The sequence below is a fragment of the Seriola dumerili genome, unplaced genomic scaffold (assembly GCF_002260705.1).
Source record: "Seriola dumerili isolate Sdu_G_001 unplaced genomic scaffold, Sdu_1.0 BDQW01000073.1, whole genome shotgun sequence".
Lineage (NCBI taxonomy): Eukaryota > Metazoa > Chordata > Actinopteri > Carangiformes > Carangidae > Seriola > Seriola dumerili.
This window is the reverse complement of record NW_019174328.1, coordinates 3,403,895-3,429,713: the sequence shown is the minus strand read 5'-3', so window position 1 is coordinate 3,429,713 and position 25,819 is coordinate 3,403,895. Positions and strand designations below refer to the sequence as shown.

At 38.6% G+C, this 25,819-nt stretch overlaps 1 protein-coding gene across 1 annotated transcript in view; it reads right to left on the bottom strand.

Moving 5' to 3' along the window:
- cfap46 (cilia and flagella associated protein 46) overlaps positions 1-20,406 on the bottom strand; it is a 48,502-nt gene extending 28,096 nt beyond the window's left edge. The window contains exons 1-24 of the mRNA XM_022743995.1: positions 20,358-20,406; positions 20,152-20,273; positions 18,156-18,287; positions 17,738-17,802; positions 16,705-16,869; positions 16,326-16,449; positions 15,867-15,961; positions 14,806-14,958; positions 14,517-14,616; positions 14,008-14,106; positions 13,391-13,581; positions 12,758-12,983; positions 12,548-12,665; positions 10,518-10,647; positions 9,848-9,972; positions 9,394-9,512; positions 8,392-8,498; positions 6,552-6,764; positions 5,541-5,739; positions 3,343-3,492; positions 2,070-2,180; positions 941-1,122; positions 434-565; positions 128-306 (exon numbers count right to left, since the gene is read on the bottom strand). Of these exons, the coding sequence (XP_022599716.1) occupies positions 128-306; positions 434-565; positions 941-1,122; positions 2,070-2,180; positions 3,343-3,492; positions 5,541-5,739; positions 6,552-6,764; positions 8,392-8,498; positions 9,394-9,512; positions 9,848-9,972; positions 10,518-10,647; positions 12,548-12,665; positions 12,758-12,983; positions 13,391-13,581; positions 14,008-14,106; positions 14,517-14,616; positions 14,806-14,958; positions 15,867-15,961; positions 16,326-16,449; positions 16,705-16,869; positions 17,738-17,802; positions 18,156-18,287; positions 20,152-20,273; positions 20,358-20,406 (3,286 nt within the window). The remainder of the gene's footprint in view (positions 1-127; positions 307-433; positions 566-940; positions 1,123-2,069; positions 2,181-3,342; positions 3,493-5,540; positions 5,740-6,551; positions 6,765-8,391; positions 8,499-9,393; positions 9,513-9,847; positions 9,973-10,517; positions 10,648-12,547; positions 12,666-12,757; positions 12,984-13,390; positions 13,582-14,007; positions 14,107-14,516; positions 14,617-14,805; positions 14,959-15,866; positions 15,962-16,325; positions 16,450-16,704; positions 16,870-17,737; positions 17,803-18,155; positions 18,288-20,151; positions 20,274-20,357) is intronic.
- Positions 20,407-25,819: the final 5,413 nt, after the last annotated feature.

The following is a 25,819-nucleotide window of genomic DNA, read 5'->3' as shown; positions in this document are numbered from 1 at the left end:
TGTAAATTTTAATAGGATTTGAATGAGAATCAAGAAAAAAAACTCAGTCTCCTGCTCACACATGACACCAACATGAAAAATTGCCAGAATTTATCTGGAGGAATATGATAGTATAAATGTGGTTAAAGAGGGATTTTTACATTTGCATGTTTAGTGGTGGTATGAACCAGAGCATTCAGGATCCTCTCCAGGGGATCTTGGAGTTGCCATCTTTCCTCGGGAGTATGTGTCAGGAGTAGACAAGTGTTCCAGTAATGCCTGGCAGCTGTGACACACAATGCTGGATTCTTTGCCTTTTCTGCATAGCTGTGGGCAAGAGAAGAGAGCAAGCAGATAAGTAAGAGTAGATTAAGAGAATGTAAAAAAAAAAAAAAAAAAAATTTCTTGCAGTCAAAGGCATTAGTGAATACATAAATTAACAAGTGAACAGCACCTGACACTGGAGAGAAGCACCTTCATAGCCTCTCTGTAAGTGTGTAGATCTCCATTGGACTCATGGACTAAGCTCAAGCCCCTCAAACAGGCTGCACTGCTTAGTATCTCATTCACTGCAGTAAGGTCATACCTAGGTGTATGATGGCATTTATTAGCTGTCAGTAAAAGTCAATCAATCAATCAGTCAACCAAAACGTAAAACTTGGCAACTTAATTAAAACTTTTAAACTTGAAAAAATGACATTTATGAAAATGGCTTATTTATGTCAACTGCAATACTCTTGAATATGCACAAGATGTCACCTGCCCCTCAGAGAGCTTCAGAAGCATAAATCTCAACCACCCCTAATACCCAACTCTAATGAACTTTTCACACACATTCATATCAAGCGTCGTCTCCCTTGCCTATTTTTAACAATAAAACAACAAAAAAGACAAATCTACCTTTGTATTTCTAAAAGTTCTTTACTGTTTAAATAAATCTTAATCATCCAACTACACTTACAAAACACAGGGCATGGTGTTTAGGCTCTTTGCTGCTGCTTCTTCCAGCTGCAGAGCGCTCTTGGTGCAGCACAACACCAAGCTGTGTTCCTTGGCATAGTGGCAGAAGGCAGCCAGCTGGCTCCACACCTGCATCTCCACCACGGCGTCCGTCCAGCTGCATTCTGATGCCATGCTCACCAGCTTTAGGTGAGGAGAAAGGAGAAAGGGGAGGGGAGGAAAATGGAGGTGGTGAGGGAAAAGGGAGGAGGAGGGGAGGGAATGCAAACACAGAAAAGGAAATGTGGGAAAAAAGGGGAGGAGAAAGTTAGAGAAAAGATGTGAGAAGAGGGAGGGTGGACAAAAGAGGGGAGGCAACCAAGGAGGGAATGAAAAGAAAGGAGGAAAGGGGTAATGTAAACAGGGAAATTAAATAATACAAGCAGGGAATGGGAGAAAACAATAAGTAGTGAGTGAAATTGGGAAAGGTAAAGGTGATGGAACAGAAAAGAGAAGAAAAGGAAGGGAAAGAAATGAAGAAAGGATCAGTGAGGGAAAAGAGAAGGAGGAAGTAAATAACAAGAAAGCACAGGGGTAGAGTAAGTAAAAAAGTGAAGGCAAGCATAGGGAAAGGAAACCTGGAAGTAAGGGAGAAAAGTAGGTAGAAGAAGAAGGTAGCAAAAGAATGAAGAAAGTGAATGGTGGCATGCAGATAACGAAAAGCTGATAGAAGAAGAGCATAGAAAGCAGTGTGTAGAGAGTGACGCAAAAAGGGGGAGAGTATATAACTTAAAAAGAAGTGGAAGGAATGATTAAAAATGAGGAGACAGAAAGGAGAAGAAAAGAGAGCCGTGGGCACATGGATGGATGAGAGACATGGTGAAAGAAGATAAAGGTGTGGAAAAAAGCTAAAGGGCCTGAAGTGTTAGAGTGAGGATCTATCCACAGAAACATGCAAATAACATATCATGTCAAAGAAATCTCTGATGATTTTAATCCGACCACAGCACGATGATGGAGAGAGCTACAGTATCTTGAAGGTATTGACACATGATGAGATGTAGACAGGCTCTGAAGGCTCATAGGTCATTTCGGCATGTGTTTGTTTGACAGCAGCCACAGTAGGAAAATGTGAACAGAGAAATACATACTGAGGAAAGACTGGGAACAGAGAACTCCATATGCCTCGGGTTCCTATTGCACTGGAGCATCTCCACTCCAATCAGCACGCGCGTCATCGCTGACACTTCCTCATTCTCACACTGAAAACAGGAGAGAGAACAATTCATACTAAGCATTTCAGTACCATCCTCTGCTGTATATACATAAATCCTTTAAGTTCAATTATACAAAAGACATATACATGTATTACTACTTGCCTATAAATTATACATGGACCTGCAGTATGATTATCATGTTATATGTGTCCCAAATATCGAAGAGATGGCCTCGTTGATAATGTATGACTTCCTACTGTGTAGAAAATTAGTTGATGAATGATTTATTGATTGCAATAAGAGATAAACCCCATTTATATTAACACTGCATTTCTTCATTTGCACAGCAAAAAAACAAACCTCATTTAGTTGGGACTCAGTGCCATCAAGCTGAAATGTACGCCAGGGAACTCTTGGCTGACAAATGGTCATAGGATTATGGTGACTAATCAAACAGTCCATTTAACTGACAAATTGTATAAATACTTTCCCCACATTTTGGTCTCACAGCAAAACAGTACAATCATCCGGAGATGATTGCAGACTAATGGATACAATGCTGTAATATGGAGATGGCGGAGGTAACACCTACAACATCAAAAAGATTAATAAAAATGTCAGGCACCATGAGCCTACAATATCGTAACCACATTTTAGAAGAACTGTGAGTAGACCATAAAACAGCATACACTATGAATGTGACATGATTATGTTGTGACACAACCATACTGTTGTCTCAGCCATGATTCATCCTCCATTTTTATCTTAGATACAATACACACAGAGGATATCTGCCCCTTCAAGTAAAAAAAAAGAAGTATGGAGCATATGAAGGACCACGCTGTTTCACAAACTGGAAAATAGTTTTATTGTTTCATTAACTTATTCTCTAAATGGGCCTTTTGTTTTTAGGCAATGCATCAAAGCAATGGAGAAAAACTGTAAGTAAAGATATTCTGAATCAGTATCCAAAGACTACTGAAATCCTAATTGGCCAGGACACTAAGGCACTAAAATCACACTGAAAATAAGAAATTATACTCGTGCCATATTCTTATCAACTGTAACCCCAATGCACAGTGTGCTCGTGTAGTTACTACAGTGTAAAATCTTATGATTATAAACAGTGCTTTCAAATGCTGATTAGGACCCTAAACATACAGTGGATTAGTAACTTTACAAAAGCCAGAGTTGTGGAGAATGGTACCTCATCTTTAGTGTCAATCTTTGAGCCGATCTGCTGTTGCAGCAGCCTCTTGATCTGCACCCATGTGGCCACCACCTGTTTCCTTGCTGCAATGGGGACCGTCTCCCCTTGGATGCTGCAGTTAGATATGTGGAGGGCGTAGTCACAGAGCTAGGTGGAAGTGTAGAAAATAACAAGAAGTACTTGGTACGGTATTAGCAGACTGAAAAGCTCTATAGGTAACACATGACATTAACACATTCAGTATAATGTGTAATCCTGAATGATGTTAAAAACATGAATATTGATCAAATACTGTCTATCAAATACTACTGATTATTATAAATATCTGGGGAACTGACAACACAACCTGAACTTTTTCAAGCCCTCTGCCAGCCTGTAAGCTGCAGATGTGAAACAAATACACAAAACACTCAAATTAACTAAGACTTTTACAAGTCAGACACTGTATCTGACCCTGCGGTGGACGACTTATGAAAAATGTATTGGAAAGGCTTATATCTTCCCTTCAAAAAGGGGACAGATACAATGAAATTTAGTTAATAATTCACTGATAAAGCGACTTTCATCTGAAGTTAGAGCTGATATTCATGCTGGAACCTTTGATAGAAAAAGAGAAAAGAAACAGGGCTTAATTGGCAACAGTAGCAAAGAGAACAGAGACATCAAACTCCAGTGGCACAAAGAAACCCAGTCATGAAAGCTGCATGTGAGTGTGAACGCATGTGTGTGCTTGCATGGTCAGATGAGTAATGTATGTGAATGAATGAGATAACAAAAGACGCCCCGAGACTCTTCAACTTTTCACCTGTGATGCTTCAAAATGTGTCACGATATCATATCAAGGAGGAATTAATGCTTCCTCAATGGCCTCGTATTTCTTAGACACAGATGCAAAGAGATACTGAATGAAACCTGAACAATGTCTGCATCTATGACCTTTTCTTGCTTTAAGTGCTAAGCCTCAACATGTACAAAGTGGCTCTTTTCTTTGAAATATATTTCAGGGGGTAGCTGTACTAACAGCTTACTTACCAGCCACATTTTATGGAGGATGACAGTATCTGTATGATACTTACCTGTTTCATAATTCATAAAATTAAGAGAACCTTTGGAAGATTAAAAGTAACATTTGCTGGTTCAAACTGCGGTTAGAAAGGTGAAAAAATGGGACTGGAAAGTTGAAAACTTTCAAAGAGTGTGTAAACTGTTTCGTGCATAATGTCTGCAGTGTAATATCTGTACAAAGATTAAAATTTGAGTTTGTGATCATAATATATCCCCAAAGATTCAGCAAACTTCATTCAAAGATTATATACACACTCCTCAACACACTCCTTTCAGCTCTTTTCAGAGATACCAATCTGTTCTTAAGCTTTGAATGTTGGGATTTCAGACTTTGTTTTCACATTGGAAAGATCAGACAGTGAAAAAAGTGTCTCAAAACACCACAATCAGTCTGGGAGAGACTTGGCAGAGGGTCAAGCATGTATGCTTCAAATAAATATAACCAATCAACAGATATCCAACTTCACATGTTTTGATTAATGTACATATAGGTCGCAAAAAAGCTGGTTACTGAGTTGTCATGATTTCATGTTACATGATACTTGGAGGTTTCTCAACCCTGAGGAAAGTATTATAACATTTTCTCTCGACCTCAATCAAGACTGATTATTTCTTATCTTCTAAAGAAGTTTTGGACAAAATCAGTGATTGTGCAATTGTCCGTCCAATTTGAGTTTGTAGTTTTTAATCTTTATGCAAATATAGTGACTTAATTCATTATGTTGCAAATAATTGTTGATGTAGGGACTTTTAATACAAATATATGATTAAAAAAAAGACATTTTTATGCAAATGTATAGTTATGTGTGCAGCTGTTATACAATTTATTATGAAGAAGGAAGTTTGTATCCATGTGGGTATCAATGTATCTGTAATGATTTTATGCAAATATATGGTGCCATAAGCAAGTTTTATGCACATGTTGGTGTAGATGAATTAGTGTAGGTGGTAGTTCACACCTGCCACTGCAAAAGCCTAATGCTACAATAATGTAACTGAAACTTAACAAAACCAAAAATCACAATTCTTCATAAACACTTCTGTGGGGCTGATATGCATCAAATATATTAATTAAACATTTAGTCCGGGAAAGGTGCCCATCCTACTGCCACATACACACACTAACATACCTCTAATGCCATGCGGACGTCCTGCTGAGCAGCAGGGTCTAAGAAAACAGTGGCAGTGGCAGCCTTCTCCATCCCCTTTTCAGCTCTGCTTTTGCTCTTGTCTCCTTGCAGGGCTTCTTCAACACTCTCTGGTCCACATAGAGGCTGGATCAAACCCCGGGCCACAGCATCACATAGCAGCACAACTAGGGCACGATTCCTGAGAAACACAATGTAAAGAACTCTCAAAAATGATTTTATCTGGAAAAACAAAGACAGGAAGTTGAGCTTGAAGGCATCTTTTCATACTTTAGTTTTTCCTAAAAGTATAAACCCTTACCACAAATTTGGACAGAAAAATGTATGTTACTCTACTGTCTACTGTCTACTGTATGTTATGTCACTGAAACTGAAAATTCACATAATTATTGTTATGCCCAAGGACAGTTTGGTCTGTTTTCATGAACATTCACTGCTTCTTTTCATAGTCAAAAATAAGAGCAGAGCTTAAACTGCCTCTCATTGTGTGAATTAGCTGTAATGCCATAGAGAATACATTTACAAACATTTTTCAGAAGTCAACTTTGACTATGCCTAAAGTGATTCTCTGAGGACAGGTATACATATTGCTGTTAATAGCTGAAAAAGTAATAATTTTCATTTTTCACCTGAACTGAATGACTTTGTATCCACAGTAGCCCACTGAGGGTTGAGAAAATGACTGCTGGGCTGATGAAACTCTTTGAAAACCCACTGAGTAATTTAAAATATGTACAGTCATCAGTCTGAAAACAGCTATGTTGCATGTTTCTACGAATGCTGACATTTTGTGAATGAGTTTTTACCAAACGCATGTGATATTCCGGTTCCAACCTGTTTATAAAGAAGTTCATATCAATGTCATTCATCCATCAGAGGAGCAGCTTGGCTCTTTTTTAGTACAGGACCAAAATAAAATTTACAAAAACTACAGGCCAAACACCCTAACTACTCCCTGTAACAGAATGATACTAGTTTATAAACCCAGCCTACCCAGTGAACTCTATCTTTCGTAGCATCTCCACCAGACTCTGGAAGGGGGGAAACAAGCACTGGTACTCGCCAGCTGCTAGTAAGTGGCTGCTGTAGTTCCACAGGTAAATGGCTGCATTTCCAACCACCCACGGCTCCCTGATCTCTGATCCGAGCTCCGCTGCCCGCAAGAAGTTGGAGGTGGCGTAGGCAGACAGAGCCTGGATCCAGTCTCTAGTTGAGGGAGGTAGAGAAGTACAGTGGAGAGTGGGAAAAAAGAGAGAGAGAGAAAATCGTGTTTGCTTTTGAGAGAGAAAGATACAGCAGTATAGTGGCCACATGGTGTCATCTTGAGTGAACTAAAGGTGAAAAAGTTGATGGATCTTTTAAAAAATTGCTTGTTTAAACTTATAATGCATGAAATTTTTACATGAATAGTTCCATTTGCTAAAGAAAAGTGGCATGCTTTTCTGACAGGTGTTTCTGCATGACGCAAAGAGAAGAGTGGAACCCTACCATGACAATGTCAGATAGGTTGTATCTAATGAGGCATGCAACAGCAATTTGTTTGAGCACCTGGATGCACAGTGATAGCTCTCAGCCCCCGTAATGTAATGTGTTTTTCAGGCAAAATTTCAAGCAAAGCAGAGTAGTACAGTGGTTCCACTGCTGAATGTGTTATGTCAGTTCTTGTCCATTCAACAAATCAGCTGTTAAGACTCCTCCTTTGTATAATACAATAATGATTGTGATCCAAGGAGAAAATTTGCACATATAAAGCATTCTTTTAAAAAAAAAAGAAAAAAGAATCTATCTTGGTCCAATTTCTGAATCCCATAATCAATGGGCAAGAAAGCCACCCTTGTCAGCATGACTCTGAGGTGATGGAGAAACAATACAATACAGGTAATGTGTGATCCTGGAGCTTTGTAGTGTACATCTACAACATCTTGGTCTTTACCTTTTTAAGATCACATAATTGATGATGCTTTTTTCATACCACATGAATGGGGTTTGAATGGTTTCAGATCTGGTGTGTAGTTTTGGTTTAAGAGATAAAGAAAACACAGTTCAAGAGATTGTGTCATTTCCACCAGTGCCTATGATTATTTCTTGACCAGTTATGGAAATTCACTTACTTTAAAAGACTACTCACTGGCCCACTTAAAGAGCCAGTGAAGCAGAAAATAATTTCCCTTTATACACACACCTATGGGAGATTTTGGACCAACGTATTAGCCAGTACTCTCCACCACCATCATCGAAACCATCGAATCCATAGACTTGTAGAAACGATGCCAAGGAGCCTTTAATCTGTTCTGGTAGCACGTGGTGGTCCAACACCTTACTAAGACACTTTATGTTGTTTTTTTTCTCCCATCTGCATATACATTGATAACCACACTAACGGAACAGCCACAGCTGGTAAAGCACATAGACGCATTAATTAATAATTGGAAAAACTTTTCTGACCTAAATAAAAAAAAAAATTTAAACCATAGGAAATCATAATTTTGTCCGAACAATTTGTCACATGTGGTGACAGAACAAAAGAAATGTGGATACACGTTAGTCCTGTCCTATCAAACTTTTGTTTATTATTTTGATGCTTAATTTGCTGCTATAGCTATTTATAATTATAACCAAAACTAAACTCTAAATCTAAATTGTTAAATATGGTCACATAAAAGTATATAATATGACAACTTTTGATTTAAAATGAATAAAAAATGTATTAAATCTCTGATATTTAAATAATAAAGCAGAACCATACAGAACACTGAAAAAAGATATACAAAACAAACAAAATATTCTAGTTTTATGATGCAAAATTGTGTGTGTGTGCATATTGTGTTTTCACCTGTAAATAACCCAGTGTGGGTCCGCTTCAGACACACAAACCTCCTGTGGGGGGACAGCAGGGCTGTTAAGCTGCACCCCCTCCGTTAGCAGCTTTTGGACGGTGGCCTGAGCAAGACAGAGTACATTAATTTCTCTACTTCAAAAGATAATATTAAAAGGTGACTTCCTGTTTTGACAACTTCATAATAAAAGGAGAATAGAAGACCTCCCACTATGGGAATGACAGCTTCTCTAGAGCCATTAAAGCTCAGCTATAGCAGATCAAAGAAAAAAGAAACTACTGGTGAGCTTTTCACTTCAGTGGCAGGCAACTCAGGTAAGACAAGAGGAAGCTGTCTTCATCATCAGAGTGAGAGGTACGTATCTTTTAATTTAATGAATTACAACCCTATTCCTAAAAAAATCATATCCATGTGTCATAGAACAAAGAGAGAAATACATGAGAGGAGCAAGCAAAGAGGCTGCAGTGTGAGTCAGTTTTTGCAAGGTCATGTAGTTGCTGTGGATAGTCGTCTCCATTTTCTTCAAAGTGCTGTCAAGTTAACATCTCTACGGACTTAATAAAGACTTGGAGCTGCAGGCTTGATGGGAAGTGTGATTACATAATAAGACAAGCTCATAAGACAAGCACAACAATTTCTGACTCCGACCAATCAACATCTACCTCACGGGCTTGTTTGGAATCCTTATAATGCTTGTCTACTACTGCAAGAAGTCTTTGTTTATGATTTCATATTTCAAAAGAGGAGTTCAAGATAAAAATTCAAATATAATATTCCTATTACGCATTTGTGAGCATCACCATCTCACTTCAATAAACATCTACACCCAAATAATTGAGATAAAAAGTTTGTAGAGCAGAAGATGTGAATGTATTCTTTCCATTGCTCTTGGCAAATAATGTGGATTAACATGGTGTATCATAAAAGCTTTTGTGTCTGATCTGTAGAATAAAATTGATGAATTCCTACTGGGTGTATTAGGATGTAGGAGCACAAACCTCAGCACTGATGAAGTGGATTTCAGCTAAAAGGCGCAGGAAGTCCCTCACACAGGTTTGGCTTTCATTGCACCCGTGAAGACATTCTGCACAGCTTTCCTCCTCCAAGCATGTACACTCTGCAGAGAATTAACAAAATCTGTGTTGACACACTGTTACAACCTCTACTATTACCACTACTTTGTGTCCATCTGTCTCTTTTCATTGGCAGTATCAAATTATACCTTATGTATACCAGATCCATTATATTATTATGGATCTGATTCACACATGAACAATGAGCTACAATAATTTCATAATCCTGCTAATGATAACACGGCAGTTCTGCAAACTAAATCACACAGCAGTTATATATCTACATCTATGATTTCTCTTTAAATCATTCTAATACTGTCTCCCTCAGCTTTATAAATATTTCTGGTATGTCAGTCTTCAGAATCATTCATTATCTTACTGTCAGCCTTGGAAATCTTCCATCTCCCATCATCGTAAAGCAAACAGAATCGACAAGCAGCTCGGCACACATCCCAAACTTCCTGTCTCCTGGCTGTCTTCACCAGTGTTGCCCACAACTTCATCCTTGGACAGCCAAGAAATAAAGAAAGCTTAGAGATGATTATTTTTTAAAACATGGAAGTCAGGGCAAGGGCACAGTCATATGCATATGATCTAAGGTTGCTTGTTTGCAGGGCAACGAGCAATAAACTTTTCCTTTGGGGAATCTTCAAGTCCTGATGGCTCTGCTCTCCTCTGACCATTAAGCCTGGCATTTCTGACGTACACACTTTTTAACTGTAATGATAGGGGTAAAACAGTGGGAAATCAACTATACACTCTGCATAGATATGCATAATAGAATGTTGCAAACTATTATATTCACACAACAACTTTAACTGCAGAGAGGAGCAATAGATCAAACATTCATTAGTATCTAATGTTCAGTAAAAGCATGGAGTAATAAATTCAACAAGGCATAAAAAGGCTGATTATACAGGCAATTTTCCAAACTGGGTTTCTGGGAAGCCTGACAGCTAAAAATAATTACAGAAAACTTTACATTGGCAAGAAGACAGAAAAAATGCATACACATACATTCAAATGAATACATTTAAATGTACACACACCTCTCTGTGTTATCGGTGTCACTGCTTTGTCTAACCAGGTGTCCATCCACCTTCTGTAAAGATGTAGAGTGATGCTGAGCCTTCGCAGAGAGCTGAGCCACTGGTCCAGATCCAAGACTGCCTACGGGAACTAGACAGTTGTTGAGGTATTGTTTGCATAAGTCAAACTTCATTAATACTATCAGGAAAACTTCATTTTCTGTAAAGAATGAATCAATAAAGGTGTCTGGCTATTGTGCAGAAGAAAAGGTCTAGTCATTGTGTTTCTCAATTTAGACCTAAATCATAGTTTATAATTTATAGAACATGGAATAAATCTGCACTCATATGCATAGTGAGAATGTTATCCTTTTGAGGAAGTTACATAATTATCCTTATTATGTCATGTCCATGTAAGCAAGGAAAGACAACTTGAGTAAACATCTTATTTCCAACACTGCCAACTCTTTCAAACAGGGTTGTTATTGATTGCTGTGTAATCAGATTAGACACGTAGGATTTACCAAAAACAAAGAAACATATTCCAGATTTTCTTTCAAATCCATCAACAGCAACAGGGGTATTTAAGCATTTGTTTTATGGACTGAATTATGACTACAGGTCTGTGACTTAAGTGTTTTAAAGAAGCAAAGGGCTCCAGTGTCTGCATGCATGCTCTCAGAGTTCAAATACACACACACTATCAAGCACACACCTCTCATTGATGAATGCCTGAGGAACAATACAAAATTGTGGCAGCATCATATGCAATTAATAAATTTTTCTGTTCTCAAGGGTTACTTGGTGTGCTGGCTCTGAAGCTAAGAACACAACGATTAAAATGTCGTCATCTCTGGGATGCTTGAGGTTTGTAGATGAAAACAACAGGTGCCTCTAGGGACCAAAGCTTTTACCCATGCCTGCAGTAGAAACCCTTAGACTAGCTGATAGAGGCCAGTTCTTCCCTTGGTCATTAGGACTGCTGAGTGTTCATTTGCTGCTGTGGACCAAGGAGCCTGGAATGATTCTGAGATCAAAGGCTCTCCCCGGGCTCTCGCCCTTCTGCTCCATGATCCACTGCACACAGTGGACACTGCTTCACTGTGAGCTACACTGGAACACACAGATTCTCTGAGAAATAGCACACAACCCTGCAACAAAGTTTAACGCTGTCACTGAGAGACTGTCCAGACTTAGAGATCAAGGAACAAATTGTCATACAAAACAGTGCTCTGTGTTGTTCATTCAATTTTCACTCATAAACTGCAGGTAATCAGTGGCTGCTTCACTGAGACAGCAGCTAATTACATAATCAGTGCAGAGGACTGCCTTCCAGGGGCATTCTGCGAGTGAAGGAGAGCTCAGTCACCTAACACCTAAAACAAAAGTTTGATTATTCAATAATTTATATTCCCTGTTCTGTAGGCCTGTTTATATTATTAATGCAACAGGGCTAAATAAATGAACTTCAATGAAAAAAACAACACATAAATACAGTGTACCAAGCCACCACAATGAGTGCAGTGAACGAGAGACGGAGGGATAGCTAAGTAGGACCGACCGGCAGGCTCAGCAGAGGCTCAGAACCAAGCAGGTGGAGGCCGGAGAAAATGTGAACTGTAAATGTCTTATCAAAAGAACAAAATTTCCAACTTATAGCACTTTTACAGTTGACTGAATGTGATGTTGAAATATAATGAATACAAAACCACCAGTCCTTCTCTCCGCACCATTTGATGCTATAAAATACTCAGATACTTTTACTTTTTCTAATTTCTCCCTTAAATGTTTATGCATAAAGGAGAAAACTGCACTTTGCTGCAGGCAGAATATACCTCAGATAAAAAGTATCTAGGTTATATTCTTCCAGGCCAGTAAACTGTCCGTTAGTTTAATGAAATGTTTGATTCCTGGTGCAGATAAAAGGGCTCAGTAAATATAAATGTGTTTCAAACTGTCCTCACAAGATAAGATATTTCAACTCAGAGATGCCTTAAGAGAATGTGATTGTGTCTTAGTGAAAACTGAAAGCAAAGATGAGAAATTTGTACTTGTGGAAGGGTTGTCTCCATCCAGAACCATCTGGAAATCATCAGGGCCCAAAAGGAGACCCACTGCAACCAGGATGGGACGAGTGTCTGTCTTATCTTGAGGTTCCATGTCCCTGGCCTGAGGAAGAGAGAAATGTGTTGAATATCCAAGTTAACTTGCCACACAGTTAACTTACAGTCCAGAGTGTTTGATGCAAAGGGAATGAAAACCTGCTGCATAAGCATAGCAGCTTTGTCCTCAGTCCGGGAGGGTGTTTGGAAGAGGGTCCCTCTGAGCTGCAGGAGGCGCAAAGCTGATGACAGGCGTTCTCGTTGTGCCCCGTTATCCAGCAGCATGGCTTTCTGAAGCTGGGTCAAAGAAGCCTCCAGGCGCCCCTCCTCCTCTTCAATCACTGCCAGCTCTGAGTGGACTTGACAGCGCATCTCCAGCAACATACTGTGAAAATAACACACAAACACTTCCAGCATAAACTAATATGTCATGAAAGTAGCAAGTTGGGAGATACTTATGATGTCTACTTTTGTCATCTTGAAAAATACCTATATGATGTGTCTCAGTAATTATAACAAAAGGCAATAGGAAAAAGAGCCTCTCTATCTTACCATAAATGATCATAATAGCATTTATCTTGATCAAACTGTGAAACACATTTGAGCGGAAATATAACAGGCCCATAATAACATACTGTATACTGTATTAAAGGCAGTGCTGCTATGGAAATGAATGTTGAATTAGGCCACATTTTTTTGTAAACATAATTAACAGTGAAGTGCAAACACATCAATAAAAACTAAATCAAGATATATACACATAACACTGTCATCATGATGAAAGGTGGAAACCTCTGCATGTCTTCCAGTGCTTGCACCACTTTGAGCAGAGGTGTCTTGATGCATTTCCTGAGGTTGTGCTGCAAAAGGGGCAGGCAGAATCTCCACTGGGTAGCACACACTGCCTGCACAGCCTCAGGGTCCCCCTCTCTCACTGCAGTCTGCAGCCACTTATCCAGCTTGCCTATCTCCTTCAGCCGGGCCTGTGGAATAAAAACTACAGATTGAGAATCTCTACTATAGCAATGACAGCACAACACCTCTATGTACTTGGCAAGTAGACTTGGATTGAATTGGATTGAATATGTGGTGCCAATTCTTAAACTTAAATTTTCACACCAAATACTATATGGTATGAAATGAGATTACACAATCCTTCTTCCCCAAGATTTTGTTCTTGTCAGAGAAAAAAACTCTTGGGTCAGCAGTTCCTTAAATCAGGGACACCTATTCAAGTGAAGGGGATTTCTGGATTCACTGCCTTTAAACTTATTAAACTACCTATTAATGAATAGGATTACAGCAATATTATTGAACAGTGAATAAAGTCCCTGCCAATGGGTCTAATGCCTGCATTATAACATGCAGCGGAAACACATGGCTAATAATTCATGTCTATGATCGAGCACCTCCACACTGGCTTTGGAATAGACATTCATCTTCGCCGCTTTCTTCAGGAGGTTGATTTCACAGTTGATACATTCCATTATTAAGCGCTGGCCAATGCTCTAAAAATGACAGACACACATGTGATTTCAGAAGTCAGCATTCTGCAGTGCATGGAAAAGAGAATGACACTACAAATATTCAGTCAAATTTTATGCCAACACATCTTGCACATGCAATGTTGCTAATTATATTATCGTTTCACCTAATTTGCCTTAAAGAAAAAGGGGCAAATTTCTGAAAAACCTGCATACTTTTCTGTGAAATAAATTCTCCATGGCTGAGAGACATCAAAACCATGCAGCAACCTCTTGGGCATAAGCTCAGCTAATTAATCCAATCTATTGTCAGGAGCCTACTTAAGAGGGGATGTCAAATTCCATGCATAAATTTGCATGTTTTCATAGTATGTACAGTTACAGCATGGCGCCATGCTACTGCCTGAGGTTTTAAAAGAATATCGGACACTCACAGCCTCTCTTGCCAACTTTAGCTCTTTCAAACAGTCGGCAGCTACTTTCTGATGCTTCACTTGCAAGGCCAGCAGAGCCAACTCCAGGAGGAAAGCAACTCTGCAAATCCCAGATAAAACATAATTTATACAATTCACAACACTGCAGTACAGTAATCTGAGTCGTGTACTGCCCTTTGGATATCCATATGTGGGTTTTTGGTGTTGGAAGGTTTAGGAGAAGGACAGGGAGCAACAAAGGTAAGCTTGCTGGGTAGGTGATTTGATCGGGACGCTTTGGGTCACAGACCTGTCAGCTGGTTGGATGGGGATTGGGCTCTGGAGAGGGCTAAGGTTCATGGACGTAGTGGATGTTTTCGTACAATCCACCAGGAGATGGAAAATCTCCTCAAGCTTGGCAGAATCCTCTTTTGTCAGCTCATCCTTATTTATTTCTCCCAACCTGGTGGAAACAACAGGAAAATGTGTCTTTGTATATTAATATACGCTTACGCTCTTATGCATCCAGGAGAATGCATGCAAGTGTATTTTAATTTTCCCTCTAATATACTCACACCAAACCATGCATAAAGCTTAGGCAAAATAACGTATATGATGCTGACGAAGGCTGGGTCAGGCTGAGTCATACTGTCAACGTTTATAGCTGAGCCGAAAAGCCATAAGGAGCTCTGACATGTTGAGTACATGCCTGCAGAAAAGTGGGGGCTGGGTTCGTACTATAGTATGCCACACTAGAGGCCATGGTGCTATACTATTAATGTACACAGGCAGATAGATAAACCTGTCCACTACGGGACGCCACAGACTAAGCTGACAGCCAGCGGATCACTCGACTATTGACCCAGGTTTAATGTTTGCACAGCTTCCACGTTAGCTGAAGGAATTAAAGCTTCAGGATCACAAACACATCAATATCGCTCTGTCAGTCCTGAAGCTTAAGAAAACATAGCATATATAAAAATACACTTTGCAGGTTACAAATACAGAATGGTAGACTTCAAAAAACATGTCCTTGATTTCACCATTAATAAAGTCATAAACGGTTATGAGTCAGCTTGCCTCTATTATTAGCATTCTAAAAAAGTAAACATGCAATCAATCAATAAAACACATGCTTTAAAAGTGTTTTGCCTCCACAATTGTTAAAAGCAAATACTATTAAAGCAGATCAAGGGCTTGTTTTCTTGGACAACTCCAGCACAACTTGTTTATCTTAGCTGCAGATAAATGGAATTGGCTTTTATCATGACAGCATGAAAACAATGCTTTCTGCAAAACAATCCTGCAGCAAAGTTAGAGCAAAAGAAAAAATAACCTTTACTTAAATATAACAGAGAACTCTTTGCTTACTTTTTAAATTCCTGTATTTTGTAAATGACTGCTAAGGTGGTATTCTGCCTGCTCATTTCAATGAGGACATTACTCTCTCTCAGATTGTGTTGTACCTGAGAAGAGAAGAGTAAAGGTAGACATCACACTTTATTTATCAACCTAAAATGTGTAAATAATAGGTCTACTGTATTCAAAATAAAACTCAATTAACTGCATAAAAAGTAGTGCAAAGATAGCTACTTTCTAAACTGGTATAGGGTCAGGGCTGAAGAGGATAATTACAAATAATAGATATAATAGATGTATTTCCATATGTGCAGATTTTAGATACATTGAAAGATTAAATGCTATTTTGTGGGGTCAGACATTGTTTTTATGTTGTTAACAAAAAACACCCTAAAAACTCATTAATTGTGTTACATTGTGTTAATTCTTAAATCTTATACTTTTAGTAAGTGACAAAGAAATGCTGTTTACCAGTAATATAAAGAGTCTTGGATAAAGATGCAGAGTATGTGACTTCATCAATTCTTCTGTAACTTTGGCAAACCTTGCAGCATCCTCCATTTTCCCTGAGTCAACAAGACATTTGATGAGGTGCCTGAATAGAAACAAAGAAAAAAATTTAACTGCAAAAGAACAGTGTCTTGTAACCTTCAAGGTTTACTGGGTTAATTCCACAAAATATGGAAATGGTGCCATGATGTTAGTTTTACAAGAGTTGTCTGCACTGAAGTATACATTTAACTATTGCACATCCAACACAATCCAATACAATGAAATACAATAGCCCTTCAGAATCAGGACTCGACTTATTCATAAAAGAGAAGTAAGAGAGCATTGTGGGGTCACTTGCATCATGAGTTCAGCCCTCCAGCTGTGGTCTTGGTCTGCTACCTCCTCGAGACTTTGGACCACCTGCTGGAAGGAGGGAACCAGGTGTAGGCGCTGCCCTGGCCGCAGGAGGGGACGCACTGTCTGGAAATATAGCACTGAGGCATTGAACACCATGAAATGGTATCTGTAAGACACAAACCACATGCAGAAGTAAGCACAGAGCTCTGAATTATTTATATGATGCACATGCAACCCATTTCATCTCTTAATAAAACTCAATTCAGACCTAATGTCAACTCTGTATGGTGTAGTCCTGTGAATTGCAAATGGGTGTGGATTAACCATGGTCCAATGAGCCACAGGAGTGCACCCTGTATAAGCCTTTCTATGTGAAATAAGGGAAATTTATGAATTTAAGGCGCTGTTTAAGAGAAAACGTGTGAACAGACTGTTTGAGTGCTGCTAATTTATTCACCAGAGAATGTGTTGTACATTAGTCTGGGCTGGATGTGTTAGATATGTATTCTCTTTGGTGTTAATTGGGATTGCTCATTCAGCTCTTTTATTGACAGGTTATGAGTTCATTAGCAAAGAGATTTAGTGCTGATAGCTTGCAAAGGCTGCTTCAGTATCTCCAAAGACATATTTCCGTGCAAGGAACAAGGAAACTTGTCTTTCACAATTTCTACTATTAAATCTATATTTATCACGCCTTTCACTGTGCTCACAGACTTCAAAATAGCTGTTAAAATGTAGAGGATTATGTGCTGAATATCATACACTTGTGAATAAGAGGTCAGAGCGAAGCATGAAGAATCTTGTAATATTTCAACAATGTTCTTTCAAACCGTCATGTCCCAGGATGTCTTTATGCAGCAGCCAGAACCCTCATAACATGAAACATATTCACTGTTCTGAACATTTCACTTTCATCTTATTTTTTACAGGTGTAACTGGCAAAATGTAAATATCAGAGATGATAAACTGTACATAACATACATTGGTCCTCAACTTTCTTGACAAGCCAAGCACACATCTAAGAGGTTACATACCTTGGTTCCTGCTTTGAAATTTCAATTGCTTTAAGAAAATACATCACAGCCTCTTCAAAGTCTTCCTAAGACAGAAAATAATGCATAGAGGGAAGTGAGAAGTGTCATATCAGACAAACGTACAAAGATCTGACAAACAGTTTATTCAGTGGTAGCCACAGCTTGATGAAATACCAAGAAAAACATTAAACTGCACAAAGTGTAAAAAGACAAAGGGCAATATGCATTAAAGACTGACCACAGTGTGAAAAAATGTGAAACCGCAGAGTTTGTTTATGACACTAGGATATCTGCCCCATTTTTAGTGCAAAGAAGAGCAGTATATACTATAATGGTGTATGTGTGTATACCTCATTGGCACAGACACAAAAACACACACAACCCCCTTGAGGAGATGTGTCCAATTTACTGTCCTCACCACACTCCCAGTGGCCGGTGGAGACTTCAGCTGGCCCTGGCAGAGGTAGGCTCGACACAAAAATTGATTAGCCGGCGGATTCCCTTCAAAGTACATCTTTAGACACGCTGCGCTTATCTCCAAACAACCCAGCTGAAAACACAGAAAAAGAGATACACAAAGGCCAAAAAAAATAAATGGTTCAACCTCATCCGCCATTATATTGTGTCACCAGCACTTCTCTACATTTGATACATTATTAAAACTATTCAGAAATGGCTTAATGAACAGTATGTGAGATGCCCTTTTATTTTATGCATAACATAAATTGTCTTAATTGCAGGCTGTTGTCCTTGAGGACATGTTGTCTTATAAACAAATAGATAGATAAATAAATTCGCACAGGCTAGTTTTCATTGAAGGAGTTGCAGCACTGTCAGGCGAGATAAGCTTGTAACAGATATTTTGACAGTATATTGTAAGATTATTAAGATAATTGTGTTGTGATTTTTTTTCAGGCCAGAAAATCATGAAACTAGTGAAACTTAACACTAATGAACTTTGCAACAGGAATAGTCATGATTCTCTAGAAAACTGAAGAATGTGATGTAGTTCTGCTGAGGATGAAGACTAATTCAGTATTCACTTAAGCCTGAGACTTCAAGGCAAACTTGCTGTATGATATAAAGAAGAGAGAACAAATCACATTATAGAATAGCACTGTGTTTCATTATTCAAATACGTTTCCCTTGCCCCAGGACAGTTCACTCTACAATACTAAATATTCATTAATATTCCCTAATGGGAGAATCGTTAAATTTAGCAAAATAAAGTTACTATACAAAAACAGCGACATAATGACATCTGTGATAAGACTCTTCTAGGAGAGGGGTTTTGCAGAGGTTTTATTTCCATGATTTCCTACATCAGTACCTGTAAATACAAAACAAGGCATTGGTGTTAATCAACCATCAGCCTCAAAATGATCCAGATCCTGCTGTCAAACCCAAAAAAATCCTCTCTACATGTAGTTAATGTCACTAATAATTTAGGAACCTCCACAGAAGAAGATGCCTACACATCATCACAGAGCAGGTATTTACTAACATAAACAAGCTCCACATTTTTCACAGTCAGATGTAAATCTTTCATTCTTAGAGACTGCTTGAAGCCTCATGTCTTTTGTGACATCTCTGCAGTTATGAACTCCTCATAACGGGACAACACTCCTCACAGCACTTGGAGGACAAGGTTGAAGGCACATTCATAGCATGTGTTTTCTCAGATCAATGTTTCACACAGATGATTTCAGCATCAGTCTAAGGTTGAGTGTAGGCCAATGTGTAGACATAACTTGGCTCCTTAATTTAGGTCTACCCATGGTATGAAGCTCATGACATCATGTCATTTAGACAGTGGGCATTTTTAGTAATTTTATTCCTCTAAATTAACATTGTATTTAGTAGAATTTCACATAATTAAGAAAATTATGTTCATACAGTATAGGTATTCAGACTTCAAGACTGTACTGTACTGTCTTCAAGACCCAAGACTTCTTGAGATTTTGGAGATTCTAAATAAACTTGGTACTGTCAATGTCATAGGCAAACTTGGCATTTAGAGTTAGATCATAAACTTCATATTGTATGTGTAATTTGGGAAAATAATTTACACCTAGTATAACTGTTCACTAGGCCTGTTAGTTTTCCTACCAAACAAGACAAAGCCACCCCCTCTCCATAGAATATATTATGCTGTTGAGAACTGTGAATGTGTTATCCTAATAAGGGGACACTATAAGAATGATAGTATTTGAATGACATTTTTTCCTATGAAACCACTGACTCATAAAATACAGTGTGTCCTCCATCCCCATGTCCTTAGCCACACACTTAAGGCATCTGATTCAGAGCCTGTTATCCTTTAAAATCCTGGGCATGACCCTGCTGACAGTATGTTGATGAAGTCTACGTTCAGAAGATCCTTACACTGAGCCACCCCCGCCTAAAAGTCTCACCTGAAGAGCTGATTCCGAACAAACGACGTACAACTCAGGGGCAATGCGTGGAGTTGGTCCGCTGGTTCCAGCTGCTGTCATGTCTTTAATTAAATGGTAGGCCGACTGCAGAGCTCCAGGGTCTGTGTGAAAGAGCCACGGTGAGCATAGCTTACTTTTACAACTCTTTACAGCTGTGATTACCCCTGAATTATTACATCACAAACCTTGTTGCACCTTTGCCTTAGTTAAATACTGACGAATGTCCAGGTCCATATCTGGTGAAAGCTATTTGTGTATCAGCTAACGTTAACTGGCTAACGTAAAACTAATAGGCTAATAGCGGGTTTTAACGCTAATGTTAGCGCTACCCCATTAACTTGTAACTGAGTTGTCAACAAAAATGGGAAATTGTCGAACAAGTAGATAAACTACATGATAATTCGTTAAATTTGGTGTTAATGTAAATATGCCGCTTATTAGTTTCTTTAATTAACAACTTGGCCTATGTCGACAGCAATACTAGACCTGACACTGAACTATTCCACCATCCGTGTTTGTAGTTAGGGAGCGTTACTAAGCAACTGGGGACCGGGCTTGGAGTACGGTAACCGAACGGGACAAAAAGGCTGACACTCGTTGCTTTAACATGCTTTAAAATTGATTATAATTATAATGTCATTAACCTAAATTGACCCTGACTACCAGTTACAGTTTAAATACATATTGTAATTTCTAAAATACTTTATTGGCATAAATTATAAATTTTAATTGGGAAAAATAATATAAATAAATAATACACCCCCCCCACCACCACCACCACCACCACTACCACCCCCCTTACACACACATACACACAGACATGGGTACAAAAAGCACCTCTTCATGCCTGTGGTCCCAACACTTCTTAACTTCAAAGTGCATCATTAGAAATCAGGCCACTCAGTGTGCAAATATAATTTACTTGGTCAAACCAAATACCACTACTGATGTGACAGGGGACAAAGTAGTCAGGCAAAGCAAACTACTCTGGCTCTCTCCCTATAATGGACTTGGGATTCCTAGTTTGAGGTTTAAATGACAGAGTCATGTATTACCTGCCAGTATTTCAAAGCAGCATAGATAGCTCCGCAGTGGCCCTCAAGCAAATTTGTTAAGCAGTTCATTGTGGGATCTTTCTAAAAATACACACAAAGGGAATATTCACCCTTTGGAAGGCTTTAAATGCGAAATATATAATTATTTTCTGCAAGAGATTTTTCCTTTGCCACTTGACCTACTTAATGGTTTGAGTTAGTGCTTTTATTTGTTGTTTAAAATTTCTGTCATGTCATATGGTGTATTTGATTATACGTATAAGTAAATATAAGGGATATGATTTAGAGCAAAACCTCTGTGGACAACACTTGGCCTGATGTGATTTGGTCAGGTGTACTCAAATACTTAAAACATGTTTCAGGAGTATAATGTAAGCACTTTGAATCAGTGCATTATAAAGTACCTGCAATTACATGTTCTCAAAATTAATCATTGACCAACCCATCACCTATAAGTTCTTAGTGAAACAGACTTGAGTCCAAACATTCACATTCATTAATGCACAGAACAAGTATTTTCATAGCAATAGAGGGTGTGGCTGGCTTCACAAATCAGTAGCCAGGCATCATGGCCAACACAGATGGTGCAATATGATGATGAATAGGCTCAAAAAATGTGCTTGTTCAAGCTGTCATCCAGTATATTCCAACAATACATCTGCTTTGCTATATATTTTACAAGAATCTTTATTATTGTATAATCCTATGCCCTATCCTAATTGATATAATATATTATATAGCTACGATCTCATAAAGTTCAATTAATATCTGCAACTGTGGAAAAAAAATCTAGATAGCAGGACTTAAGCTTCACCATGTAGTGTCAAGACAAAACCTCATTCACAGGGGAAATATTTACCCAAACTAGCTTTTTGAAACAGACAGAATGACAGTTATAAAATAGAATATGTGCCAATATCCCGAGAAAAACAACCAGGGCATTTTCATTGTGTACACACAATATCTGACTTTAATTCACTGTCATCTCACAAAGAAAGACTTAACTGTCTAGGCTTAAATGACTAACAAGCCTGGGCTCTTTTCAGAGTTTAATCTAAGGAACTGAAGAGTGAGTTGAAGTTCAATCCAATGTATAAATGCTAAGCTCCAGTCAGGGCTCAATAGCAGATTTAATTCCATTCAGCTTCTGTTTACACAGTCTATTTTTCTGAGATGCAGTATGTTTGGGTCATGGTCTCTCATAAAATTAGAAAGGAAATTGAAATGCCATTAAGTGATGATCCATAAGTTGTGTCTGTGAGTTATCTTTGGACCAGTGCACAGACACTAGCCACAGTTAATGAGGATATAACCACATGACACAATCTTGTCACTAGCGCCGATGCACACCAAGGGTGAAGAACAAAGATAAACAATGCAGCACCAGTAGTGAAATTACATTAATCATCCCAGTATTTTCCAGGGATGAATAGAAGCAAAAACCCAAAAGGCTTGCTCCTGTGTTTTGCACGAGGAGGCTCAATTGTAGACATGCATTCAGATAATCATGATGATTTGATACATTTGATGTGGCAAACTTTTGAAAAGCTACAGCCTTTGAAGTTAGGATATATTACACTGCCACTAATCAATACCTAGAGCCTCTTAGAGTGGGTGGAGTTTTGATAACAATCATTAACATAACAAGTGGTCAATAAAAGTATTTGCTTGTGTCAACCTATGCATGCACAATTCACCTCTCATTCATAATGAATTGAGGCAGTTGTGTGGAGCAAACTCCTTTGCATTATGTGCCCTCCTACACCCATCTCTGCAAAATCCCCATAATACCAGCATACTCTTAAGCTGTTAAATCAGCAGGATCAAATTAATTATTGATCAACTCTCAAATTGTTATCAATAATTGAACATTTTACACATGTGAAGTCCACATACACAAGAATGGCAGCAGCCAAGCAGTGATCACATCAGCCTAAATCATACAGACTGCTTGTGTTGCTACATACATGCAAATCCCATTATACTTTACTATTTGGATACATATAGAAGTACAAAATGTCTTCCTTTTGGATCCGGTGCCAAAACACTTTTTTTTATCTGTATGTTTACTGCAGAGTGCACTGCAATACAGAGTATTACTTTGAAAGGTTTAGAATACATTAGCTTTGGAAATCAAGTTTATAAAACTGTTGTGGATTTGGTCTAAAATAGTTCAAATGCTATTAATATTGCATAAATATGATGACATCTAAAATTGAGAGGCTCATTAAAATGACCTGCAACTAGTGTGCAGGATTAAAACAATTTTTCCAATCAGTCATTACCATAGAAACCATACTAAATGCCACACTATGCAAAAGCAATTTTAAGTTATTATTTTCTCCTGTTTTTACACTTTGTGTCACCAGCTGTGCCCGCCCTTTCTGTTGCATCACAAAGTGCAGCCCCTGTTGCCTAGTAACCTTGACAACACATAACTTTTTTCACAGAAACTTGACGTTTTAAGGCAGTTGTACTGTTAGTTACTCAACTGAGCTGAAACCCAATACTTTTAGTTTAAGCTACAAAGGATCCACCCGTTGGAGCCTTCGTTGCCCAGTAAAGATGTCTGAGTTTCTGGGCCGCATTTGAAGGAGCCTTCGAAATGGGTCAGCCTAGTCACGCCGCTGTGATGCATTCAGTCTTCAAATGCACCCACTGAGGGATTTGGCCCCTGAATTGGTCCACAGCCTCAGTATGCTAGCAGCTTAGTCATTGAGGTACAGTGGCACTTTAAATGAAATGCTAATGACAACATACTAGGATACTCACAATGGCAATGCTAACATGCTGCTGCTAAGCAGGTATAATGGTTACCATGTTCACCATAAACACAAAGTACAGCTCAAAGTCAGAAGATCACCAAAGTCCTTCAGCATCATCCTCTGGGGACCACGAACGTCCGTACCAAATGTACAAAGTGCCAAAGTGGTGGACTGACTGAACCAACAGAACGACATTGCCATTACACTAGTCAGTAGCTTGTACAAAAACATACAGAAGCCTACACAACATAAATATACAGTGCATATGTATATAGAGTCTTTACTGCACGGCTGTGGTGTTTGCAGCTAATCAGCAGGACCACCCACATTTTAGATACAAGTCAATCAGCATAAAATTTTAAACAGATGTAGGTGTTATGATTCAAATAAATGCATCCAGAACTCGCTGTGCATATGCAGAGAAAGCCCACGCTGAGCTGGGTATAATTACTTTCTCAAGAACCAAACCACCCCCCCAAACCACCCCCCCTCTTTTTTAAATAGTCATACGGTAACAACAGGCATTGATTGGATAATGAGCATCAGGCTAAATTCTAAACTGTAAGCCCTTCCCAAGTGCCCATTTCAAATCCTTTCAGGCAATTAATCAGTTGGTTATTAATGTGACCAAATGTTCTATAATGTCTCTTTTCATTCATATATACATATATATTAATATTGATTTCCCTTTAGGAAGGAGGATTTCTATTAGATAGGGGTAATTAGTGGTGTAAATCATGCTGTGGAGCATTTGCACGCATTTGTTACACCTCATAGCAGTTTTGGTGCAGAATACGCCCCTCCCTAAGTAATACTGAGTCATTATGAGCAATAAATAATTTACAGGTTGTTTGATGGACATTTGATTACCTAAAGATTTTTGTTATCCAATTTTGTAACACTAAGTGGGTTAATGTTGCATGTCCTTTAAATTTGTACCCAACAGTTTATCTGCATTGTACCCAAGTGTCCTACTTAACGCGCGATACACATACACACTTTTAGTATGACTTGGTTTCCTGATCTGCTATCTTAAACAGTTTCACGTTTGAAAAATAATCTGGCCTGTCAGAACTGGACCGTCACACACAGTTTCTTATCTATACCAGCATGTGTTCAAACGGCTAATTAGGGTATTGACTCACTGCACACGCTCTCATTGGAGATGACGAATGTCACTGATTTGTCTAAGCATCATCAGTGTGGGGATTGGATTTGGTGGCACCCTGGATGCATACTTAACAATAACTGACACGATGCCCAATCCCTCACAGCATGTATTTACTGATTTGGTTGCACTCCATAGAGATTAGTCATTTATATCAAGTTCTACAGAAGCACTGCCTTACACTCAAGCTGCATATATTTTACATGTATACTGTAAGTCATACTTTCATGTTGATATGTGATCTGAATTCACATCAGCAGTGTAAAACAGGGCTGCAGACATGAATACATGATTTTTTTTACATAACTGTGTGTCAGATTTCTGTGCTTGCTGGTTATCTTATGGTTAATGGTGTGATTTTCTTGTACTCGGGCAAAAATAAAAAATGTCTTCTCTGACAAGGTGTTTCCTGAAACACGTAAATCATCACTAGACAGTTTTAGTGTTTAATTTTACTGCAATTGCTCAACAGACTCATTAAAAAGCCCTAATGTATGTGATAGAGATTGAGAAGTGATTGATCAGTTGTGCAGTCAACTGGAAGATAAATAACACTGTTCACCAGATGTATTTTTAGCCACAGTAAAGATGTGACTCTTAGGATTACAGTTTTGGTTGGCTGTCAGTCTAACATTGATCCAGAGTGATGTATTTGCATT